Raw genomic sequence first — 26,012 nt, 5'->3', positions numbered from 1 at the left:
TGTGAATATATATGAAAAGAAAGTTTGATGATGCTTGAAATTGTTGGCTCTGTTATTCCTCTAGTGAACCAGTTATTGCTTCGACTTTCTTACAACTCTTTTTCATGTCCGGAAACTAGTTGATATAAAATAAAATAAATTCAAAAATCAAAATCAATGCAGTGAACCAGTTTTATGAAGAAAGAAAAAATGTGATGATGCTTAAGACCGTTGGCTCTGTTATTCCTCTAGTGATCAATTATCGCTTGACTTTCTTATAACTCTTTTTCATGTTCGGAAACTAGTTTATACAGAAAATAAATAAATAAAATCTTCAATTTAGCGTTGGAATCTTAAACATGGAAATTGTGCATACTGTGTATACACTGCCAAAAATGTCACTTCTATTAACATTTCCAAAAAAAGAAAAAGATAAGAAAACCCCCACAGATAGTGGAAGCAAAAAACAACCAAACCCTCCATTGCCTAACACTCCAGTAGCACTAGCTACACAGACACAGAGACCAGAACACTCAAATGTTACACGTAAACCCGGTCGTATATATATCTTATAGCATCAAAATGTGACATTATACCCCCACAAAACAACACATTTTTTTTTTCTTTAATTGTTATTACAAACACAAAACTGAGCGAATATATGTTAGAGAAGGCGTCTTCTGAAAGTTCTGGTTGTGCCTTGGTAGGTCTTGACTAGAAGTCCGACCCCGAGCCCGATTCCCAAGCACACGCTGAGTCCGATCCCGACCCCAACTCTCACTCCTGCGTTGAACCATGTGAGCTCTCCGTCTTCCTCTCCTTCCATGTACGCCGTCTCCGTGTACATTCCGTACTCGCCGTCCAAACCCTCTTTGTCATCGTGCTCATATTCCGGACCCTGTTTGATGAGCGGCCATAGAAAATCGAAAAAAAGACACGAGAATAAAGCAAACCGACAAAGCAATGTTTCGCGTTCAAACAAAACAAACTATATTTAACCTTTTTTTTTCTTCTCTATTTTTACTAATGGATGGTCATGAAAATTCTGTGAAAATTCAGAATGATGCATGAAAGAACTCATTTGAGGACACACAAATATAGGTGTAGAATGTAACAAAGAACACTGTAACATGATAAATTCTAGCATCTTAATTCTTTTTCTTTCTTTTAAAGTCCATGATTAACAAGTTTGTACTATTATTGCTCCACTTGAAGAGTTTTATTCAAAACTCCAAGAAGCAAAAAAGAAGCTAAGATAAATATGATAGAACTCTGTTAACATGAAGTAGTAGCAACATCAATGAAGTTCTTGTTGCCATTGGATGCGGAGAAAAAAAAAAAAAAAAATTACGAGGATTTTCAATGGAGCTCGACAATTATAAGAACCGGCCAATGTTGATATATATACGAATAAATACTAGATCATCACCTGAAATTCAACATTCCAAAGAAAGAGAATCACCTGTAAAGCCAGCGTATGAGGAGGGGTTTCTCTCCAGTCGCACTCGGGTATAGAATCAAGCAAACCCTTCCTTGATTGCTTCTTCCTCAAGCCAAGACTGAGAGTCTTCGTCAAGATGATCGGGGTCCCGCCAAGCGACCCCGCCACGTAGACCTCCACGCTCGGCGACGAGCCCGAATCCGGGCCCACCGACCTCTTCCCTCGGATAAACCCTTTCGCCGCCGCCACGTGGGATTCGCAGTCCATGACCCACCGTTCACCGGTTTCCTCCAAAACCCCGGAGAGCACGACCACGTCCTTGTCAAAGACCTCGAATCTAACGCTGCCCGTGGTTCTGACCTTGTCGGTGCTCACGAACGTGACCTCCTCGGACCTCTTGTCCAGCCTGTCCCGCCGGAGAACGGTGGTCTCTCCAGACTCTCCGTCGGAGTAAAGCCCCGTTCGGACTCCGTTGACTTCGAAGAGGGTGTCGGGATCCAGCGGAACGTGGCTCACGGTGAGGTGGTCGGGCCTGTGATCGTCGATCTCGCATTGGCTGACTCGGACGTAGAAGACTCTCACTTCTAGCCATGGGAGAGGTGTCTTTACGGAGGGCTTGTTGTGGGTCAGATGTCCGTTGTCGAGCGAGCCGTTTCCGTTGTAGGTCTCGTAAGATCTTTCCATAGTTTCGTTCCACTTCTATCAAATCAATAGTTTTCGATTTCCCATTTAAGGGAAGATAAAGAAAAAAAAACGAAGCTATAATCCTACATCCATGTTAAAGATACGAGCTTTAGAAGCAGTCAAGCAAGCAAAGGAATTTGAAAGGATTGGAAAATTAATAACCCATGACTTTTAACGCAGCATTCGAATTCATTAAAAAAAAATGTAGAGGAAAAACAGAAATAAAATAAAAATGCTCTTTTGAACAAAGATCAAATGGCCATGAATCTCTAATGATTTGATTTTGGTTTTTGCCCTTAAAAGTTGCAACATTTTGTTTCATGCACTTAAAAGTTTCAACTTTAGGTGAGTACCTCTCTTAAACAAATAATACCTCAATACCCTTCTCTTTTTTTTATTTTTTTTAAAAACAAAACAGCTGCATATTGAAAAAAAAAAACCGAGACAGCGTACGTGGGGTGCTTGGCACAGGGTTCTCGCTTGCACACCACACCAATCATCGAGTGAAGCTTCATTCGGGCGGACTCAAGACATTCCGGTGGCGAAGTCGAGTTCCGACGACGGCGACGATATTGACGGTGAAAAACTCAACCCCTAAACAAATTAGGGCTTTGTGTTTAAGGTAGTTTCATCAATGAAATTTTTATATTTCGAGTTTGATACTTATTTTGTTGTGTTAGATTGAAAACTTTGTTAGTTTTGAACCAGAAAAATATGTATCCAACTCAATGAAACTTTGATTGGAAAATATTTTAGAATGTTGAAGATGATCGTCGAACTCTACTGATACTGGTAATTTCCAGTAGATGAGTAGAACAGTAAAGTTCCAGAGGTAGAGCAGTAGAGCAGTAGATCTGTAGAGCAGTAGATCAGTAGAGCAGTAGAGTTTGATTTAAGCAGTAGAGTTCCAGAGGTAGATCAGTAGAGCAGTAGAGTTTGATTTAAGTATTAGAGTTCGAGAGCTAGATAAGTAGAGTAGTAGAGTGACATAGTTATATCAGTAGAACAAAGTAGATTTATATAGTAAATTTATTATTAGTGTTCTAATTTTTAATTTTCATATTGTATATGGTTTCTTGATGTATACGGTTTCTTGATGGATTGTGATGACCTCGTGTATTCGATCTCGATAGACTTCCATGTGCACATGCTTTAGCAGCTTTGAAGACCTTAGAGAATGTGCGTGATTACAGCTCTGAGTATTACACAGTGGATTTATGGTCGCTTGCGTATTCATAAAAAATATACCCGGTTCCATCACAATGCGAGTGGGATATCCCTAAAGAAGCAGAGTTGGTTGATGTTATACCTCCAATAGTTCATAAGAGAAAAGGCAGGAATAAGACAAAGAGAATTCCTTCAGTGGGAGAGAAGATGCGGAAGAATAGATGCTCAAAATGCAATCAATTTGGACATAACATATCAAGATGCCCTTTGAATGGAAGAGAAGCTAGGTCGACACCAACAAAAAACGCAAGAACTGATAAAAAAAAAAAAAAGAATGCTTATATGTATTTTTTGAATTGACTTATTTATCGTATGTCCACGGATGTTTGTTACCATGCATTATTGTTTTCATTTTCTTAAATTGTAGTGATATTAATATTGATCTACTAATTAGTAGAGCAGCTCTAATGCTTAGTAGAACCACTAGTAATATTGCTCTACTGACCAGTAGAGTAGTTCTAATGCTCGATAGAACCACTAGTAATATTGATCTACTAATCAGTAGAGTAGCTCTAATGCTCGATAGAACCACTAGTAATATTGATCTACTGATCAGTAGAGTAACTCTAATGCTCAGTAGAACCACTAGTAATATTGATCTACTGATCAGTAGAGTAGCTCTAATGCTCGGTAGAACCACTAGTAATATTGATCTACTGATCAGTAGAGTAGCTCTAATGCTCGGTAGAACCACTAGTAATATTGATCTGCTGATCAGTAGAGTAGCTCTAATGCTCGGTAGAACCACTAGTAATATTGATCTACTGATCAGTAGAGTAGCTCTAATGCTCGGTAGAACCATTAGTAAAATTGATCTACTGACCAGTAGAGTAGCTCTAATGTTCAGTAGAGTCACTAGTAATTGTGATATACTGACCAGTAGAGTAGCTCTACTGCTCAGTAGAGTCATATAAAACTTAAAAAATATTATACATGAAACTAACTAATGTTAATAAATTTGTCACTAATGTTATAGATGAATCTAATTCTAATTAATTGTTCACTAATTTTAATCAAATATATCATAGGACACATATAATAGATGAAGCTCATTAATTTTAAATTATTCATATGACTTTGTTATTATACATGAAACTATCTAATATTAATAAATTTGTCACTAATGTTATAGATGAATCTAATTCTAATTAATTGTTCACTAATTTTAATCAAATATATCATAAGACACATAGTATAGATGAAGCTCATTAATTTTAAATTATTCATATGACTTTGTTATTATACATGAAACTAACTAATATTAATAAATTTGTCACTAATGTTATAGATGAATCTAATTCTAATTAATTGTTCACTAATTTTAATCAAATATATCATAGGACACATATTATAGATGAAGCTCATTAATTTTAAATTATTCATATGACTTTGTTATTATACATGAAACTAACTAATATTAATAAATTTGTCACTAATGTTATAGATGAATCTAATTCTAATTAATTGTTCACTAATTTTAATCAAATATATCATAGGACACATATTATAGATGAAGCTCATTAATTTTAAATTATTCATATGACTTTGTTATTATACATGAAACTATCTAATATTAATAAATTTGTCACTAATGTTATAGATGAATCTAATTTTAATTAATTGTTCACTAATTTTAATCAAACATATCATAGGACACATATTATAGATGAAGCTCATTAATTTTAAATTATTCATATGACTTTGTTATTATACATGAAACTAACTAATATTAATAAATTTGTCACTAATGTTATAGATGAATCTAATTATAATTAATTGTTCACTAATTTTAATCAAATATATCATAGGACACATATTATAGATGAAGCTCATTAATTTTAAATTATTTATATAACTTTGTTATTATACATAAAACTATCTAATATTAATAAATTTGTCAGTAATGTTATAGATGAATCTAATTATAATTAATTGATCTACTGACCAGTAGAGTAGCTCTAATGCTCGGTAGAGTGACTAGTAATATTGATCTACTGACCAGTAGAGTAGCTCTAATGCTCGGTAGAACCACTAAAACTACTGACCAGTAGAGTAGCTCTACCGCTCGGTAGAACCTTACATTTCTATAAAAACGTTAATGCCTTCAAAATACCTTCTCAAGGACTTGTTCATCATATTAATTTCTAAAAACAATAAGTATCAAGACACATAATATACTTAACTAGTACATATATTGAATATAAGTCAAGGTTCCCAATTGCCTTCAAAAATATCAACGGCCATCTTCTTCTTAAAGAGTGGAACGTTAGCATCGTTTATATCTTCAAAGCCTACTCCGGCGGAATCAAACTCGATATATTTGATTGCATATATTCCACAATCCGTTCCCCTGTTTACAAAAAAAAAAGTTCATATTTCTCATACGACTTTCTCATGAATTCCTCGAACAAAGCATTCTTGCTATGCGATACCTCACGCAAAGGAGCAAACTCGAGGCCATGATTTCGACGAAACTTCATATTTCTCGTATATGGAGTTCGCATATACAAGGAGCGCTTTTTGTTTCTATGCGTGTTCCTTTGCTATTGCAGGTACTATCTCATATATCCATATCTACAAAAAAAAAAGAGTGTATTTTAATACAACATTCAAAATAATTCATATTACTCTACTGACCAATAGATCAACTCTAATGGTCAGTAGAGCCACGATTAATTGATCTACTGACCAGTAGATCAACTCTAATGGTAAGTAGATCAATTAAATGCGGCTCTACTGGCCATAATTGTCCTCTTTAAGAACTGGCTTCAATGGTTCTAAATCTTTGATCTGAAAAAACGTAAGAACAGTAGCAAACAAGTTATAATTATTATTTTTCTTAATTTTGCTTTGGTCGGGTAGAATAAAAACTATAATTCTATTAATATTGTTTACTCTACAGTTCAGTAGAGTAGTCTACTGAGCTTTAGACTGGAGCAGAATCTGCTCTACAAAGAAAAAAAAGTTAAAACGCTTATTGGTAACAAATCCATCATATTCCAAAACCAACCAACCACTCAACTCACTAATGGGATATAGCGAACCAAGCAATCTGTTCAAGACAATGTCCGTATCCACATTGAAATATTCTCAGATCATCAAGGTAAGATTTCAGTGACTATCTAAACCAATTGTCAGTTATTCAATTTTGTATGCTTCTATGTAATGGTTGTGTATGTCATTGTCATATTAGATTTAATTCCTAGCGGACCTCAACTTGAAGAAAACAGAGAAGAAAATTGATGATACTAAGGTGAAGATAGGCAAATATACTTTACTTTTTAATTATTTCCAACTTCTTGAACAGATGGAACGGTCCGTCAGCGTACCACCCACGTCCTCCGCGCACTGCCCTCGTCCTCTGCGCGTCGCCTTCGTCCTCTGCGCGCCGCCGGTGTCTCACCTCGTCCTCCGTGCGCCGCCTTCGTCCTCCGGTAAATTTTTTCTGTAAAATATCCCTAACCTTTGATAGAATGTATCCGGTATTGTATTACTGTAACTGTATTGTTTTGTTCCTTAATTCGACAAGTTACTGAGTTTTGTATTTCTAATTAGAAAGATTTCGACAGTGAAAAAAATAAAAGAGAGAACAAGCAGAGATGATTACTGACAATGGAGCATATTACTCATCTGTGATATACTACTGATATTTCCATGTCATCTACTCTCTTACTCTCCCTATATTTATAGGCTAATATGATTTCTAATTATCCTAACCCCTAACCTGTCAATATCTAGTTCTACTTCTAACAACTACACGAATTGAACAGATAATTACAAGTACACGAATTGAGCAGATGATTACAGCTACGCGCCGCCGGTGTCTCACCTCGTCCTCCGCGCGCCGCCTTCGTCCTCCGCACGCCGCCGGTGTCTCATCTCGTCCTCCGCACGCCGCCGGTGTCTCTCGTCCTCCGCGCGCCGCCGGTGTCTCACCTCGTCCTCCGCGTGCTGCCTTCATCCTCCGCTCGTCGCCGGTGTCTCTCGGCCCCCTTTTAAATCTTCTCCGCGTGCTCTCTCTCTCCGCTCACTCTCGCTCTATCTCTCACTCACCCCACGCCTTTCTTTCTCTCGGGTTCTCCTTCTCTGCTGGAATTTTTTTTTTCTGTTCTGTTTTGTTCGCTAGGTCTGAGCGGGAGGGGAGGGAGATAGGAGTTTTCAAGTTTTCTATTTTATTTTTAATAAAAAAAACGTGGGCATATAAGTCATTTTGATATTTTGGACTGAAAAAATAAATAGAAAAAAAAATAAAAATGAGATGAGGGTATAAAATTAAAACCAACTTTTTATAAATGCAATGAGCTAATTTTCTCTTGTGCACAGAAGAAGAAAACAAGCGAATAGTTTAAAATAACAAAAAAAAAAAAAAAAAAAAAACTCTTAACTCAATAAAAACCCTATAACCCCACATCCATAAAAGGAATGAGCTTTACAACCAGTGAGATAGACAAAATCACTATTGGGTTTAATAAACCATTCCAAAAGATAAATAGAATGAAAATTGTGTTTCAATCATTGAAGAAAATTATATACATGGATATAACAGTCATGTAGAGAAGAAAAAAAAATTGCCTAGATTAGTAAAACTCTCTTCGAATCTGCTTGTTCTGTTCTGTTCTGTGCTGTTCAGTTTCTCCTGTCTTAAAACGACGCCGTGTAGATCTAAAAAGTCAATAAATCCTCCTCACGAAATAAATAGCATTGCGTTCTTTCATTTTTTTTTTTTTTGATAAAAAAGAAGGGAAAAATACTTAATATTTACTTATTGTATCATTTATATATCTATGATTTAAAAGTTGCAGAATACTCGATGTCGATTTTTTTATCTCACCGTTACTAACTACCAAGAGTGTTAACTTGGATGATGGAATGACACGTGTGGACATCTCATAATTTTGATAAATTTAAAAAATAATTAATTAATTTTCAATTTTAAGTTTTTAACTATATATTAAAAAACTAAAAAAATAAATATTGAAAACAAATGCTATAAAAAAAATCTCTCTCTCTCTAAATGTTTAAAGCGGAAAGCTTTTGAATTCTAAATGTTTTATACATCTCCTAGTTTAAAGCTTTTGAACACTAAATCTTTTATAGCCACTTCAAAAGTTGGAATAATTTTATTTATATTTTAAATTCTAAATATATAAACAAAAAATTATAAAAAAACAAAATTCAAATAATTGTATTTATGCAAATTACTGAATTGATATATTGATTAAAATTAGATATGGGATAATTTTTCAAATAATTGCATTTATTTTAGTACTTAAGTTTGTTTAGCCAATTTATATAAGTATTTACATAGTATTTAAATAATATAATGTTTTAAATTAGAGCTTCACGAGTATTCAAGTTAATTTCCCTTTATTTAGGACCCAATTGAACTGAATGTCTAGATTCTTCAAATTAGTGTGCATACGAAAGAGATATATTTTCTTTAATAGTGTGTTTAAATTTTAAAAATAATTTTTTTAATTTATCAAAATTGCCCGATGTTGACATTTATCATTCCATCCAAGTTAACACCGCTAGTAGTAACGAAAAGCCAAGAAATCGACATTGAGTATTTATCCCACAACTTTTTAACAATAGATATATAAGTGATACAACCCGCAAATATTAATTATTTTTATCTCCATTTTTTCCTACTTTTTTGTAACTAAAATAAACACTTTCATTTGTCTTTTTTGTTAACCTTATTTTATAGAGTCATTACCTTTTAAAAAAAATTGCATATTGCCTTTGCCAAATCGTGTTAGGTGATACTTCTTTCTACAACTCGACATCGTAAAATTACATGAATCTAGCAAGAATACATAAACAAATTGTCCAACTCGAGTTTCAACATGTCATGTTTGCGCGCGCACACACACACATCTCATGTGTACTCTCTCTCTCTCTCTCTCTCTCTCTCATTGACATTACGCCTTCACTACTCACATCTCGTGTTTGAATTGTTGATCACGACGACTTCAAGCATCGTATAGATGAGGTCCTTAATGATCCCGATATCTTGATTATATGTCCCTCAAACTTCACTATAATTTTATCCCTAGCACTAACCCCGATATCTCTCTCAAACTTATCTATAGTTGTATCCCTGACATTAGCTCCGACATGTCTCTCAAACTTCTCTATCTGTGCATAATTGTTCCAAAAACTGCTCTTTTTATCGTACTTTAAGAAAATACTTGTCCGATTCTTTCTTTTTCTTTTATTAATAACTGATTTACCAAATTTTGACATTGGCAGGTACGCTCAATGCCAGAAACTAGTTTTCGGGCTGCAAAACATGCCAAAGGTACACACAGGATGAAATGTACAAAAAGGATATTTATTTCGTGAAATTAAGCTTATTTAGACACCTTCTTCCAAAAGAGTTGAGAGGCAAGAAAAGACGCTGAAAAATTGTCAAAACAATTTTCTTTTTCTGAAATGGCCAAAAACTCTTTTCTTTCTCAAATGATTGCGGTGATTTATTTTTCTCTTCTTTTTCATTCTATTGCAATATCACATGTCCCATATAACTCGTACAAAATTATCAAAAGGGCAAGGAGCTACAACGCCACGTTTTACCTGAGCCGAAAAGCTTGGACATATTCAATACAAGTCTAAAGGTTAAAAAATGTAAAATCTTTGAGCCTTGAAGATATCTCACAGGAAAGACAACTTCAAGTCTTACTTAAATCAAGCGATACTATTTTAACCACAGAAAAGAGAAATGCATTATAACCAAGTATAAGTTTGCATTTCATTAAATCTCGACTCGAAGTTAACGTTCAATTTTCTCGGTTTCTCAAGCATAGCAATACGAAAAGTTAGTTATTTCTTTTGAAATTCAGGAAAAAGGAGGACGATTCTCGCTTATTAGAATTATTTCTCGGTTTTGAAATTTATCGTAATTTCTCGTTCGAGTTTACACGTTCTCGTATCGTTGAAGTTTTGTTCTGAGAACTTGGATTCTTTATTGTTGGATATGCTTTAGGATTCTACGATTATTAAATCGTACGTTCGAGTTGAGTATCGTGAATTACTCGTAGAATTCTGATTCAGGATCGGTTTTATTTACCGTGATAGGACTCGAGACATAAATTCGTTTAAAGGGTTCACTGAGTCAGTGAACGTGTGGAGTCTCAATTTTAGTGAACGTTCAAGTTCACAGGACGAACGAACGTCTCGTAGAAGAGCGGCATAGACGTTTATTCTCGAGGTAGGTTATTATAACCCTTCTCTCCTGATTTTTATGGTTTGGCCTCAAGTATATATTATTTTCGAAATGAAAATGTTTGTGAACGTGCCATGAGAACCTAGAACCGTATTTACGAAAGAAATGTTTCGTATATCCTGGATAAGCCGGTTTCACACACACATGTATACGGTGCGGAGAGTGCACCTTGCTCTGATCAGAGGACTGCCACGGGTTAAGTTGGCAAGCGGCTCAAGAAATAGTACACGTTTAGATGTATCTAGAAACACATTTAAATTTCTGTCATTTACATTTCTGCAATTTACTTTTCTGCAAGGTATACTTGTATGTGTATGGTGATTTACACGTGACAAGAATAATAATATTATAAAGTTAAGTATTATTTTCGAAAATCTTTTTAAAATCAAACCATTATTATAGCACCTACTGGGCCTCAGGCTCACCCCTATTTCCTCAAAATTTTCTTATAATCAGGAAACGAAAAGAAGTGTTAGGACGACCTCGGAGTTTAACGTCGTCAAGTTTTTGAAGTTTTTGTTTCGTTGTCTAGCAGGTTTGTATATAAGCGTTTGCTTATGAAAGTTTGTGATATTTCCGCATTCTGTTTTGTTTATCTTTGGATCTGTAAAGTGAATGACTGAGTATGCACTGTGAGATGTTTAGTTACTCGTTTAGTGTTTAATAAATTATGTTTAATATCGCTTATCCTCGTTTAGTTCACATCCTGGTTTTCGGGGCGTGACAAATATATGGCTAAGTGTGAGGGAAGAAATATTGTGATTCTAGTTGATTCTCAGTTTTTAAGTATGAAATTTACATGTGAGAGTCTCACATTACTAAAGTATGAGCTTAATATGTTGGTTCATAATTTCTTGGGCATCCTCTTCCTAATATCTAGTTTTTAAAGATGAGTTCTACTAGAGAGTTGTAACAATTGGTATTAGAGTTACCCACCCCCAACTCGCCTTGCAGAAGGGATGACCAAGAAAAGCAAGAGTAGGTCGTCCAAAGTGGGCCGACGTGGACGTTGGTGTCAGAAGCGTGGTGGTATGTCACGATCCTAGTTGATTCTCACATTACTAAGTATGAGATCGACATGTGACACTCCCACATCACTAAAGGATGAGCTTAGTATGCGAGTTTATAACCACTTGGGCACCTTCTCCCCAGTAGCTAGCTTTTGGGGATGAGTTCTACCCAAAGAGTCGTAACAGTACTCCCACACCAAACGTATACTATTTAGATGTATTACATTTAATACACATGTTATGATATATGGTTTGAGTATTTTGAGTGAAGAACGTTAAATACTGTTCTATAAGTGAGATATGAGTTGGAATAACAATTTTATCGTTTATCTTTTTTCATCTGTTATATAATTAAAATAGGTTAGGAATCGCTTATGGCGACTCCAAATATATTTGGGTAAACATGTAATACTTGTTAATATTTAAATGGATATATGAGTGTAGTTATTTCATTTGTACCCCCACTTATTTGGCCTATTCAAGAAGCTGGAACATAGTCTCTTAAAGTGGGCACATGTAACAGTAACAGGTGTACCAAGCCATATCCATATTCGTTGTAATGCCTAAATAAAAAATATAACATTTTTACACACCATATTTTGATTACACTTAAATACTGAAATCTATTGTATTTGGCAATGTAGCACACAATGTATTTGACAATGTAGCACATACTAGATATGCAATATCGACCGACGTAATTGGTGTGAGACGTCGCTTTTGAAAAAGCATCGCCCCACGTTGTGCCACGTCAGACTTGGCGCTTAATTAAAGTGGGGCGTCGCTTAAATAATTGTTATAAGCATCGTTAAAGAACATATTGGAGAATGTTCTTCTAAAATATAAATGCAAATTTGAAGGCATGATATCGTGTGTGACATGTCAATTCATTGAAATAAACAAGAAAAAATTCAGAGTAAAATAGATTTCAAAGGAAGATTGATCAATTATGACTTAAAATTATCCAAAATTTGATTTATATCCATACATGTGTTGAAAAATGGAAGAATTCTAATTTTCTGGACCAAATATCCTTTGAACTTAGTCTTTAAATTAGTCCATTACCCAACTCAAGTGTTGATTTTTATTAGAAGTGTGAGCCTAACTTACACTCAAAAGCTAGCTCAAGAGTGGAGGAATGTCAAACACTTATAAGGAGCACATTGCTCAAATACCCAATCGATGTGACACATTCTAATTATTTTTAAATATATCAGAGCATATTCTTTGGTGCAACGTGTCCTATTGATTTTTATCTTCGATTTTTTGGTCTAAAGATAAGAGATCACAATTTTAAATTTATAAAATAATTATCATATAAACTTAATTTAGTGTATGTTTAATCATATTTTATTTCCTTATAAGATAAAAAAAAGTAAAGAAAAGTGCAAAAACCTTTTATTTTGTTATAATTTTATTTTGTTTTATTACTTTATCCTCTCAAGTATTTTGTTTAAAATCTTTTTTCCCTTTTTATTTCTTGATATATAGTGTATATTTATACAAGGACCACATAAGGCCATTATAATATACATACATGGGTTTCAAATAACCTTGTGTATGCGTTAACCTGCAAACAAAGTCAAAAGATTTAGATCTTCATCTTTATCCGGAAGTGACGAAAACAAGAGCTATAGGCCACAAAGTTGAATAAAAAGGCTTTGGTTGGTGGACGACGTTTACTGCGGTCTGTGCGTACGACGTTTACTGCTTCGGGAAAGTCTTGCTCGAGCTCGTGACGGGAAAGCTCAGAATCAGCGGCTCGAGCGATGCCCAGACAAAGGAATGGATGGACCAAACGCCCCCGTACATCAGCATCTACGAGAAGGATCTCATGACGAAGATCTTGGACCCGTCGCTGATCGTGGACGAGGGCCTTTTCGAGGAGGTTTGGGCTATGGCTGTGGTGGCCCGATCGTGCCTCAACCCGAAGCCCAATAGACGCCCGCCGATGCGGTACATCCTCAAGGCCCTCGAGAATCCCCTCAAGGTGGTCCGCGAGGAGAACTCGGGGTCCGCTAGGCTGAGGACGACCTCGTCGAGGGGCTCGTGGAACGCCGCGCTCTTCGGGAGCTGGCGGAGCTCGTCGGACATCACGGTGGTCCCGGCGGCGGGTCCCGCGGTCGCGGGCCCGTCTCGGCTCGAGAAGAACTCGACGGGCTCGCAAGGGAGCACCGGAGGGGGACCGAACGGCGGAGACCATTCGTCTTCGCGGAGGAGGAATTCACGGGAGATATTTCCCGAGCCGTCTGGCGTATAAGATATAGAGAGACTCGAACAGGCCTAGGGGGAAAGACTCGGACCGGGATTGGTTGTTCTTGATTCTTTTTTGTCAATAATACAGTGGGCTTTTTCCGATTTTCGGTAGAGTGCCTGTTTTTTTTTTGGGTGTGAAACCTCCGGGCTAGCTTAGCTCTTCTTTAGGATGTCGAAGATCGAGCGGTGTGCGTTGATTTGATCGAGAGAAACACGAGCTTCGCTTCGATCGGACAGCTGTTGTTTGTGAATCAATTCACTGTGACAGTCGGGAATTATTATTGCGAGGGAATTCAGGTGGGAAAAAAAAAAAGAAGACGGTGAAGCCAAGGGGTGTCACGGGGGATTGTATGGGTTATTATGATTTGTTCCACAGCTTGTTTATGGCATTAAACGAGCTTGTCAATTTTTATGCAATTGATTTTTTTTTATAATACTTTTCTTTTGGGTTTCTTGCTTAGTTTTTTTGATCCTCATGGTTGAGTGTATATTGTAATTGTTGGAAGATCTCTTACTTAAATCAGGGTTGACATTTTGGTTCAAGTGTAAAGTTCAGGGGAAAAAAAGAAAGAAAAAAAAAATGAACCGGGTTTTCCAATTTCTTCAGTTTAGTCGGACAAAAAATAAGTCCATTAACAAGCGGGAAAATGGTATGCTAAAAAAAATTAAATCTCTTTCACAAATATATTATTATTCCCTTGTTATTATCGATGCTTTTGTTTCTCCAATGGAAAAAAGAAACAAGAACTTATCTTTTTATGAACATATAGTAGCTCTTATTTATTTGCCAGTTGCTTCAGTAAACCGGGAATTGGAAAGCCTGGTACATTTCCCGGCCATCGGACCCTATTGTTTGAAACTCGTCTAATGTCCTAACTGCTAGACCATGGGACCCTATTGTTTGAAACTCGTCTAATTTAACTATATGAATATGTGAAACACTTAACTCATAAAATCTCTATTTCTTATCTTCGTGCCATAACTACCATATCTTAACCCAAACCGAGAACCCACCCAGTCTCGAAATGCTGACGTGTCCTCCCCCGCCGCGTCACTTCTTCCTATCCCCACGCGCCGCCGCACCGTCAGCTCAACCTCCTCCGCCGTCGCCGGAGCTCAATCCTCGTAACCACAACTCAAAATCCTCCGACCTACTCCTCCGTCACCTCTCCTCCCAATCCTCCGATCACCCCCACCGCCACGTATCCTCATCCCCATCCTCCGCCGCCGCCGGATTCGGCGCCGACGATCGGTCCAGACTCCTCGAGCTCTCGCTGATACGCCGGAGAACTCTGCAGTTCCCTGGCTCCATCTACGCCCAGTTTCCCTCCGACGCCGACGTGGCGGATTCGCTGCCGGCGCTCCGGAGCCTCGTAGCTTCAGACGCCGATGAGGATGAGATGATACTGAGGGACGTGGAGATTCGGCGGAGAGTTACGGCGGAGATTCTGAAGCAGGCGATGATGATGAAGGGAAAATTCGGGATCACGTATAGTCAGAACACGGTGGAGATTCTTGGCGATTTCGTCGATTACGTCATGGTTGAAACGGCGTCGCTGAAATGCTTGCCTCAGTACTCTGATTCGACCTTCAATCTCCGAGCCATGACCGTCATTGAAGACTCCAAGGTCGTCCCTTTGATTCGGTAATGAAAACCTAATAATTTTGCCCCTATTCAATTAACATGTTTGTTGAGTCTTTTTTGCTGGGCTTGAATAGAGTGTGTATGCAAGTTTGAGAGATAACATTTGATACTAAAACTGGAATTTTTTTCGTTTCTCTTCTAAATAGCTTGAAGACCGATTACGAATTATTCAATTGCGGTAACGAATGTCTAGGTATTAAACATGTTTGTTGAACTTTGTTGCTCGGCTTGAATAGAGAAACACTGATTTGGGTGCTGAAAGCAAGTTTGAGAGATATAATTTGATTTAGACTGGTTTTTATTTTCTGCTTAATTGCTAGAACACCGATTAAGAATGTTCGGACTTAATTGCTGTATCAGTATTGTGATTTTTCAGGTGGTTGAAGCATAATTCACTGTCGTACCCGCAAATCGGGAAGCTAATCTGCAGGACAAAGGGGAATCTCGAGCTGATTCCGCGTCTGGCAGTGTGGCTGAAATCGGTGCACGTGAAAGGCGAGTTCATAGGGTCGGTGATGCTGAAATCGGGAGAGAAGGTACTGTGGCGGCCGAGAGAAGAGCTCGAAGAGATGGTCGGGTATTTGGAGGGAAACGGAGTGAGGAGAGAGTGGATGGGTTACGTCTTGAGTCGGTGCCCTCAAATCTTGTCGATGGACATGGAACAACTGAAATCCCGAGTCGCGTTCTTCGTCGATATGGGCATGAACCAGAAGGATTTCGGGACGATGGTCTTTGATTATCCCAGAGTTCTCGGGTTCTGTTCCCTGGCAGAGATGAGTGAGAAGGTATATATAAAAGGGTTGTTTTTTTGCTTGTCTTTTATATGTGTTATGAAAACCAAATGAATAACTTGAATTGAATACTCTTTAAACACTAATATGGTGAGAATTTAGAAGAGGAGAATATGAAGAGTAGAGAGAAAATGGGAGAGGAATTGTAGGAATTTTAGGGATGGATTTTTCATTCACCATCCTCATGTATTTATAGTGAAAATTTGTACACATTAGTCAAAAGCTAGGTGTAGGGTAATTAATTATCTACCCCATATTTTTGACTTTATTTACCCTATATTTTTGACCTATATGAGCATACCAATTTATTTACAACACTCCCCCTTTGGGATGCTCATTGATACATTTACATGGTCAGCTGCCTCATTAAAAACCTTACTAGGAAAAACCCAGTGGGATAAAAACCTCAGTAAGGAAAAAGAGTACAGCTATGCAAAGCTCCCCCTGATGCAGACGTTGGTGCGTTCTTTCTACAAATCTTGCAATTTACGCATTCCAATGTCATGAACATGTTTTCTGAAAGTTGAAGTGGGGAGCGCCTTTGTGAGGAGATCAGATGAGTTATCACAAGAACGAATATACTGGATGTTGATAACATTGTTCTTCTCTAGTTCTTGGGTGAACGAAAAGAACTTCGGAGGGATGTGTTTTGTTCTGTCGCTCTTGATGAACCCTTCCTTCATTTGAGCAACACATGCGGCATTATCTTCATAAAGTGTGATGGGGTCTTCGATTGTTGGAAGACCACTGGTGGCTTTGATATGTTGCGTCATTGATCTCAGCCATACACATTCACGACTTGCTTCATGTAGTGCTATAATCTCCGCATGATTTGATGATGTAGCAACGAGCGTTTGCTTTTGAGAACGCCAAGAAATTGCAGTCCCTCCATACGTAAACACGTATCCAGTCTGAGATCTCCCTTTGTGTGGATCTGATAAGTAACCTGCATCTGCATAACCAATCAAAGCTGGTTTTGTCTTGTTAGGATAAAATAATCCTAAATCTATCGTTCCTTGAAGATAACGAAGCACATGTTTGACACCATTCCAGTGTCTCTTTGTAGGCGCTGAGCTGAATCTTGCTAATAGATTAACTGCAAAAGCTATATCTGATCGTGTGCAATTAGCAAGGTACATAAGGGCTCCAATCGCACTGAAATATGGTACTTCAGGACCAAGAATCTGTTCAGATTCCTCACATGGACGAAATGGGTCTTTTACCACATCTAGGGATCTGACAACCATTGGAGTACTTAAAGGATTTGACTTATCCATATGGAAGCGTTTTATCACCTTTTTCGTGTAATTTGACTGATGCACAAATATTCCATTTTTCATGTGCTCAATCTGTAAGCCAAGACAATATTTTGTCTTCCCAAGATCTTTCATTTCAAATTCTTGCTTTAAGTAAGAGATTACTTCTTTAATCTCTTCATCAGTCCCAATGATGTTTAAATCATCAACATAAACAGCGATGATCACACATCCGGATGTTGTTTTCTTAATGAATACGCATGGACACAGAGAGTTATTGACATAACCTTTCTGTATTAAATATTCACTTAAGCGATTAAACCACATTCGCCCGGATTGTTTTAACTCATATAAAGATCTTTGTAATTTAATGGAATATTTTTCTCTAGGCTTCGAACTAGATGCTTCAGGCATCTTGAATCCTTCAGGGATCTTCATATATATTTGAGTATCTAGCGATCCGTATAAATAAGCTGTGACAACATCCATGAGATGCATATTTAGTTTCTCATGCACTGCTAGGCTGATCAAGTATCTGAATGTAATTCCATCCATTACAGGGGAATATGTTTCTTCAAAATCAATTCCGGGCCTTTGAGAAAAACCTTGGGCAACAAGTCGGGCCTTGTATCTCACAATCTCGTTTTTCTCATTTCTCTTTCGCACAAATACCCATTTGTATCCAACAGGTCTCACATCTACAGGTGTGAGTACTATAGGTCCAAAGACCTTGCGCTTGTTAAGCGAGTCAAGTTCGGCTTGAATTGCATTTTTCCATTCCCCCCAATCGTGTCTATTTTTACATTCAGTAACAGACCTTGGTTCGGGATCCCCATCATTTTCATTCATGACATCGCATGCCAGACTATATGAGAATGCATCATCGATTTCATCATTTCGGTTCCATTGTATACCTGTATTGGCATAATTAATTGAAATTTCTCGATTTTCCTCGTTTTGTATTTCTGGAATACATTCCTCCATTTTGGGGTCATTTTGTCTCTCTGCTCCTTTTCTTTTCCGAGGATTTTTATCTTTGGAACCAAATGGTCTTCCACGCTTCAGGCGTGTTGTGACTTCATGAGTGACTTTATTTTCAACATGTCCTTTTGGAATATCAATTTGCGCAGGAGCATTTGCAGCTGGAATGTATGATTTAGTCACTCTTTTAGTGTCTGTAAACGCATCAGGAAGTTGATTTGCAATACTTTGCAAATGTACAATCCTTTCCACTTCTCCTTCACAATCTTTTGTGTAAGGGTCAAGATGCAATAATGTTGGTACAAACCAAGTAATTTCCCTTTCCAGCTGTTTTCTTTCTCCCCCTAATACTGGGAAATTTTCCTCATCAAAATGGCAATCAGCAAACCGTGCTGTAAAAACATCACCAGTTTGAGGTTCTAAATACCTAACAATAGATGGACTTTCATAACCTACATAAATTCCAAGTCTCCTTTGAGGTCCCATCTTTGTTCTTTGAGGTGGTGCTATAGGCACATAAACAGCACATCCAAAAATTCTCAGATGAGATATATTTGGTACTTGGCCAAATGCAAGTTGCATAGGGGAGTATTTACGATAGGCACTCGGTCGGATGCGAATTAATGCAGCAGCATGTAATATTGCATGACCCCATATTGAAGTAGGGAGCTTTGTTCTCATTATCAATGGTCTAGCAATAAGCTGGAGGCGCTTGATTAACGATTCAGCTAGACCATTTTGTGTATGTACATGAGCAACAGGATGCTCAACATCAATCCCAACTGACATACAATAATCATCGAATGTTTGGGATGTAAATTCACCGGCATTATCGAGCCTGATTTTCTTAATTGTATGATCAGGAAATTGAGCTCGTAATTTAATTATTTGAGCAAGTAATTTCGCAAATGCCATATTACGAGTTGATAACAGACAAACATGCGACCATTTGCTAGAGGCATCTATCAATACCATGAAGTATCGAAATGGACCAGATGGTGGGTGAATAGGCCCACATATGTCACCTTGAATACGTTCAAGGAACGTAGGTGATTCTGTTTCAACCTTTCCCGGTGAAGGTCTTATGATAAGCTTCCCAAGAGAACAAGCTTTACATGGGAAATTATTACCTTGAGGGATCTTCTGGCCCTTCAATGGATGCCCATGTGTATTTTCAATAATTCTTCGCATCATAATAGAACCAGGATGACCCAAACGATTATGCCATGTCGTTAAAATTGAAGACTCAATGACTACCGAATTTGATTCTATCGCATTTATATATGTGTAGTGCAATCCAGTAGGGAGCATAGGTAGTTTTTCCAAAATTTGTTTCTTTCCGAATTTGGATGTCGTAAGACACATATATTTCATGGTGCCTTCAGTTATAGACTGAGTATTAAATCCATGAGAATATATGTCATTAAAACTCAACAAGTTTCGTTTGGATCTCGGTGAAAATAAAGCATTATTTATATTGAATTCTGTTCCATTTGGCAGTGTGAAATTTGCCTTACCAATACCTTCAATCAGATCTACAGGACCTGATATTGTATTCACAAAATTTTTCGTTGGTTTTATCATTGAGAAAAACCTTTTATCATTCAAAATAGTATGCGTTGTTCCACTATCCGGTATGCAAATTTCTCCAGTACCAACCATTTGGTTCGCCTCACAATTTGCTTTTTCCATATGATAACTTCAGATTAAAACAAAAATAAAGTTAATGAGAAAGACGTACTTATATTATATAATACTAATGTGTTACAAAGTCTTGAAAAATATTACACATATTATACATAATTATATTTAAGTAACTAGGTAAAATACTGGACTTTACTTCATTCCCAAGCATGGGAAAAACATACATGCATCATTAATCTAGAAGTCTTCTGTGAAAACAGCAGAATCAGCGATAGTGTGCGCAAGATCACCATCGAAGTCGGAAGCATTAAGATGAGTGGAGTCATCTAAAGGTTCTTGGTCAATAAAGTTGACCTCTCTCTCTTTCCCCTTCAAGGATGCTTTATATAGATTGCACAAATGTTGAGGAACACGGCAAAGTCTAGACCAGTGTCCTTTTGTGCCACATCTATGACAAACATCTTCACTACCCTTGGAAGTACTTGGGTATTTTCCCTTTTTGTGTGGATAATCGTTATTCTTTTCATCTTGCTGCTTCTTATGATAATCTTTCGTGGTATTGTAAGAATGATTATGATTATAACCACTTCGACCACGTCCGTATCCACGTCCGCGACCATGACCACGACCACGACCACAACCACGACCTCGACCTCGTCCTCGACCCGGAATATAGTTCCGTTGTTCAGTTTCTTCGGAGTTGACAGCGTTTACTTCAGGTAACGCTTTTGAACCTGTCGGACGGGATTGGTGATTCTTTATCAGTAATTCATTATTCTTCTCTGCGATTAGAAGACAAGTGATTAGTTCAGAATATTTTGTAAATCCTCGAACACGATATTGTTGTTGCAAGGTTACGTTCGATGCATGGAAAGTGGTGAACGTCTTTTCTAGCATGTCATGATCTGTCTTTTGGTCTCCACAAAATCTCAGATGAGATACTATTCGAAACATCGCAGAGTTATATTCGCTGACTTTTTTGAAATCTTGGAACCGTAAAGCGTTCCATTGATCACGGTATACTGGAAGCATGATCTCCTTTTGGTGAAAATATCTGTCCCTCAACTCCTTCCAGAGTAAACTTGGATCTCTGGTGGTGAGGTATTCACTTTTCAATCCCTCGTCAAGATGTCGACGAAGGAAAATTAAAGATTTTGCCTTGTCTATATTTGACGAGGTATTTTCTTCAGAAAGTGTTTCTAGTAAACCCAAAGATTCCAGATGCATTTCTACATCCACCTTCCAAGGCATGTAGTTTTGGCCTGTGATGTCTAGAGGACTGAAATCGAGCTTGACGAGATTTGCCATGATGATAACTATTATGAAATATAAAATTTCTTAGATTAATAATCAAAGACATATAAGTCTACAAGAATTGTAAGGAATAAAAATAAATACATGAATCCAAACATTACTACAACGAAATAAAATTCTTTCGGTGGAATTTCTATGGTAGAAATATAAGCATTAAACATTACAATAAATATGGCAATAAAGACTAGTAGTAAGCGAGACATTTTGAGCTTGTACCGAAAAAATAGTTGGAGAAGAGAAAAATATGTATGAGGTAGAAAAATTTGAGATTTTTGTGTTGTTAAAAATGAGTTGAATAGATATGTATTTATAAGGTAAAATATAGCCGTTTATAGCCGTTATATTACCGTTGGTATTTATTAATTTTGTGATAAAAATTATTGTATTTAAGCATAACAATGTGTAATAAACAATATGTATATGTACGAGTATTGAAAAGATATAGTCGTTCAAAGTAAAATATTAATTAGAGCAGTTAAAATAAATTTGCAATTAATAGCATTTTTCTATAAGGTGGCAGAGCCTCCTGTATATAGAAAATTGATATTAATTACAAGTAAGATGTAGTTCACATCACTTTACTATAAGGAGGCAGAGCCTTCCATATGTATAGTACTATGATGTTATACATTAACAAAGTTAAAATATTGTAAATCACATCATATTACCATAAGGTGGCAGAGCCTCCTGTGTATAGTAATCTGGCGTTATACAATAAATAATATTTATACGAGTTTTAGTGTTTAGAGTATTATACCTTCGAATCGATCTTGACGAGAGTGATCGTGCTGATAACGTGTTATGAAAACCAAATGAATAACTTGAATTGAATACTCTTTAAACACTAATATGGTGAGAATTTAGAAGAGGAGAATATGAAGAGTAGAGAGAAAATGGGAGAGGAATTGTAGGAATTTTAGGGATGGATTTTTCATTCACCATCCTCATGTATTTATAGTGAAAATTTGTACACATTAGTCAAAAGCTAGGTGTAGGGTAATTAATTATCTACCCCATATTTTTGACTTTATTTACCCTATATTTTTGACCTATATGAGCATACCAATTTATTTACAACAATATGCATATTTTGAATCAATTTTTTATTATTATTTATTTTTAATACAGGTTAACTATTTAAAGGAGTTTGGGATCAGCGACGAGGAACTCAGGAAATTACTTGCGTTTAAGCCACGGTTGATGGCCTTTGGCATCGAGGAGCGATGGAAGCCTTTCGTCAAGTACTTTTACTACTTTGGAATCACACGCGACGGTTTGAAGAGAGTTCTTCTTATGAAGCCAATGGTTTTCTGCGTCGATATCAAGATTACCATCGTTCCAAAGGTACGTGGACGCATTGCCCGGAACCTTGTAACTATTGAACCATCATCAGATTCGTAAGTTATGATAAAAGCTTATAGGGGTGTTACTACTTGTGATAATTACAAGTAGCAAATAGATGTTAGAAATAATAATGGTTCAAAATCGGTGTACTAGCGGTATAATTTTTTGTCCTGGCTAGTCAGGACTTTGTTATTTATAAATAATATAATGTTTCTTGAAAGAAAAAAAAAAGAAGTAAAAGTTAGAAATAACCATTTAGGGAGAACAAATAAATCTGGTGCTGTAATGGTCTCGCTGGTCCTTTACGATGCTCTTTGGTTAGAGTGACAAACATTAATCTGCTATTCGTGTAGGTGAAGTTTTTTCAGGACATTGGTATTCGAGACGAAGCTATTGGTAACATGCTTGCAAAGTTTCCTTCATTGCTGACTTACAGCCTCTACAAGAAAATCCGACCAGTGGTTGGTCTTTTTCTCGTCCTAGTTCCTTTTACAATTCGTTTGGATCAACTGGGCAAACAAAACAATTTGGTTGAAAGTATATTGAAAACCAAATGTATGTGATAGGTGATATTCTTGATCACGAGAGCCGGGGTCACAGAGAGGAATATCGCGAAAGTTAGGATGGTCATCATAATAAAATATATGATGCAAGACATTTTCAAAAGATCTCATTTATTCTTATTTAAAATGATAAATTCCCACAATACAAATATCTAATAATAAGAAATCCATGAAAATAAATGTAATTAAACACATGACAAATCCACAAAACATAAAAAAAAAAAAAAAAAAAAAAATTACACCACACTAAATAATCACCTCACACAAACAAAAAAAGAAAACTCTTAACACATGAAAGCGAAGACAACGGCGGACAAAATCGCGGAAATCGCAGCGATTGGGCCGAGAGCGCCCGATGAGCTAGCCGCGGGCGGGGGCGGGGACGATCCCGTGGTTGGGGTGGTGGTGGTCGGGGGAGTCGAGGCCCCGGGTGTGGCCGGGGTGGTGCCGTTGGTCGGGGGTGACGTGGTGGTGGCGGCGAGGACCTCAATGTCGAGCTTTTGGCCTTGGGTGCAGTGGTTGCTGACGGTGCAGATGAAGTAGTGCTTTCCGACGGAGCTCAGTGTGAACGTGGCCGTGGATGGTCATCATAAAGACGATGTTACAGAAAAGCGATGTGAAACTGTCCATACTAATATTATAAATGTAAAATGCTCAACGCCGGCGCTGTTGGGATGCAGTATCGCCCGTAAGCGCGATGTGAACATGAAGTACTTTCTTTCGCTCGGAATTCACGTTCAACAGTTGGGTGATATGATCGCCGATTTCCCAATGCTTCTGCGCTACAATGTCGAACTCCATCATCCCAAGTATCGGTACCTAAGGATGACCATGGTTCGCAGTCTAAAAGATCTCATCGAGTTTCCGAGGTGAAAATCATTGCATAGCTGTAATCCGGTACTTCGGGCAAATCTCGATAAATTGTTATTTCAGCTTCACCGATTGTTTTTGTTTATATTCTTATTTCTCGAATATCTTTTTCGAGCTTTCATATCGCCAAAGAACTTCTGTTTCCATATCCGAGGATACATGTCACGATCTTTACTGGTTTTTGGGTATTCATAACTTCTGTTCTCATTTTGTAGGTTTTTGAGCTACTCTCTGGAAGACCGAATTATTCCGAGGCACGAGGTTTTGGTCGAGAATAGGATCAATATGAACCTACGCAATATGTTAGCTTGTACAGACGAAGAGTTTAAAAAGAAAGTCGAAGCAATAAAGGAACGGCGCCAAATATTTGAATCTAGCGCAGGAAATAGTAGCGTACTCCAAAATCTAGAGGAGATCGATAACAACGACGACTCTGTAGATAACGAGACGCTGGTTGATTGCTCTGAAACAGAGACAAAATCGTGATTCTGAAATTAAAAAATTATCGAAAGTGCCCTTGGATCTGACGCCTCGCTGGTTGATGGAAACGATACACTAATTAATCTACGGTACCATTATTACACTTCAGAAAACTGTGTTTTACTTGACAAGAGAATATATCGACTGACCAACGATTGTATAATATCATTTGGCAGGAAGTAGAGACCTGAAAATGTTATGAAAAAAGGTGCCAAATAGAAGATAAAGGTCAGTTTAAACAGCGGAGTGAGTGAAGTTTGATTATAGGGTGAACCTTGCTGAGTTAGGGATCCAATTTATAAGTTTGTGCAAACTATATGGATTCAGAAATCTGGTGGCATAGTTGTGAAATGTAACAATGCACAAGAATTGTTTGAAGTCCCAAAGCCTTCGTAAACGCTGTTCATCTTCTTCATGTCATGTTGAAAACCTGAAGTCAATAAAAACGGGAAACAACCCGGCTCGAGCTGACAGGTTCGACTAACTTCTTGCGAATAAGATTACAACCTGTCAATCAACCGAGAGAGTTATTTCGTTCAGTAATGAGCTATGAGTATCGATAACTCAACATAAAAAACAAAAAAAACCGCAATCATCCTCAAGCATAGTAATTTGTATATATATAATATCTATACTAATAGACTAAATAATTAAATATATAATACTATTCCTTTTTATTATTTTAAAGAATATTTGTAATGTAGTAGAAAAATATTACAATTTCTTTGAAAACGAAATTATTTTATTACATTTTTTAATATAGAGAAAGTAATGTAAATATTAATAACGTATATCTATAAGAAAAAAAGTTATAGGTATATTTTAAATTTGATTATTTTATTATAAATTTTAAAATATAAATAGTGGTACATATTTTTTTATATTTTATTATAAGATTTTTGTCGATATATCCATCGATAATCGATATATCATCGATATGTCACCGATATAATCGGTAATCGGTATTAAAATTGTTATAGAATATCCGTCGATACTCGATATATCCGTAAAATCAGAACCTCGATATGAGTAACGGTATCGATATTTCAAACCTTGGTCCATACGGACCAAATCTATCAAAGCATTTCCCATATATGTTGGGAAAATATGATGAGACAAATATGTATGAAGAACCAACAATATCTGGACTCACATCTTTATTGCTTAAAAAAGACAAGGCACTATGCTAAAAAAATTAAAACTTTCTTGGGGTCATATGGTTAATTTTATTTTAATTTTTTATTTTACTCATTATTATATATATATATAAAGGAGAATCCGGAATTCACTGTTCACAGA

The 26,012-nt window shown here is 36.9% G+C and overlaps 3 protein-coding genes across 3 annotated transcripts; 1 reads left to right on the top strand and 2 right to left on the bottom strand.

The window, feature by feature from the left end:
• Positions 1–436: 436 nt before the first annotated feature.
• LOC149387480 (uncharacterized protein At1g01500-like) lies at positions 437–2,376 on the bottom strand. The gene is made up of 2 exons (XM_089623566.1): positions 1,442–2,376; positions 437–877 (listed from the first exon to the last, which is right to left on the bottom strand). Exons 1-2 carry the CDS (start codon positions 2,102–2,104, stop codon positions 644–646), a joined length of 897 nt encoding a protein of 298 aa, XP_089479692.1. The 5' UTR covers positions 2,105–2,376; the 3' UTR covers positions 437–643.
• Positions 2,377–14,828: 12,452 nt separating this feature from the next.
• On the top strand, positions 14,829–25,118 carry LOC149387478 (transcription termination factor MTERF2, chloroplastic-like). Its single transcript, XM_089623516.1, has 7 exons — positions 14,829–15,470; positions 15,847–16,255; positions 22,585–22,800; positions 23,154–23,261; positions 23,367–23,440; positions 24,023–24,232; positions 24,449–25,118. Exons 1-7 carry the CDS (start codon positions 14,851–14,853, stop codon positions 24,717–24,719), a joined length of 1,908 nt encoding a protein of 635 aa, XP_089479642.1. The 5' UTR covers positions 14,829–14,850; the 3' UTR covers positions 24,720–25,118.
• LOC149387479 (uncharacterized) lies at positions 20,380–21,452 on the bottom strand. The gene has a single exon (XM_089624551.1). It carries the CDS (start codon positions 21,448–21,450, stop codon positions 20,380–20,382), a length of 1,071 nt encoding a protein of 356 aa, XP_089480677.1. The 5' UTR covers positions 21,451–21,452.
• Positions 25,119–26,012: the final 894 nt, after the last annotated feature.

Source organism: Urtica dioica, chromosome 8 (genome assembly GCF_054948205.1).
Source record: "Urtica dioica subsp. dioica isolate 48M chromosome 8, U.dioica_male_clone48M_v1_H2, whole genome shotgun sequence".
NCBI classification, from domain to species: Eukaryota; Viridiplantae; Streptophyta; class Magnoliopsida; order Rosales; family Urticaceae; genus Urtica; species Urtica dioica.
Note: the sequence above shows the minus strand (reverse complement) of the source record. Positions and strands in the feature narration are given on the sequence as shown.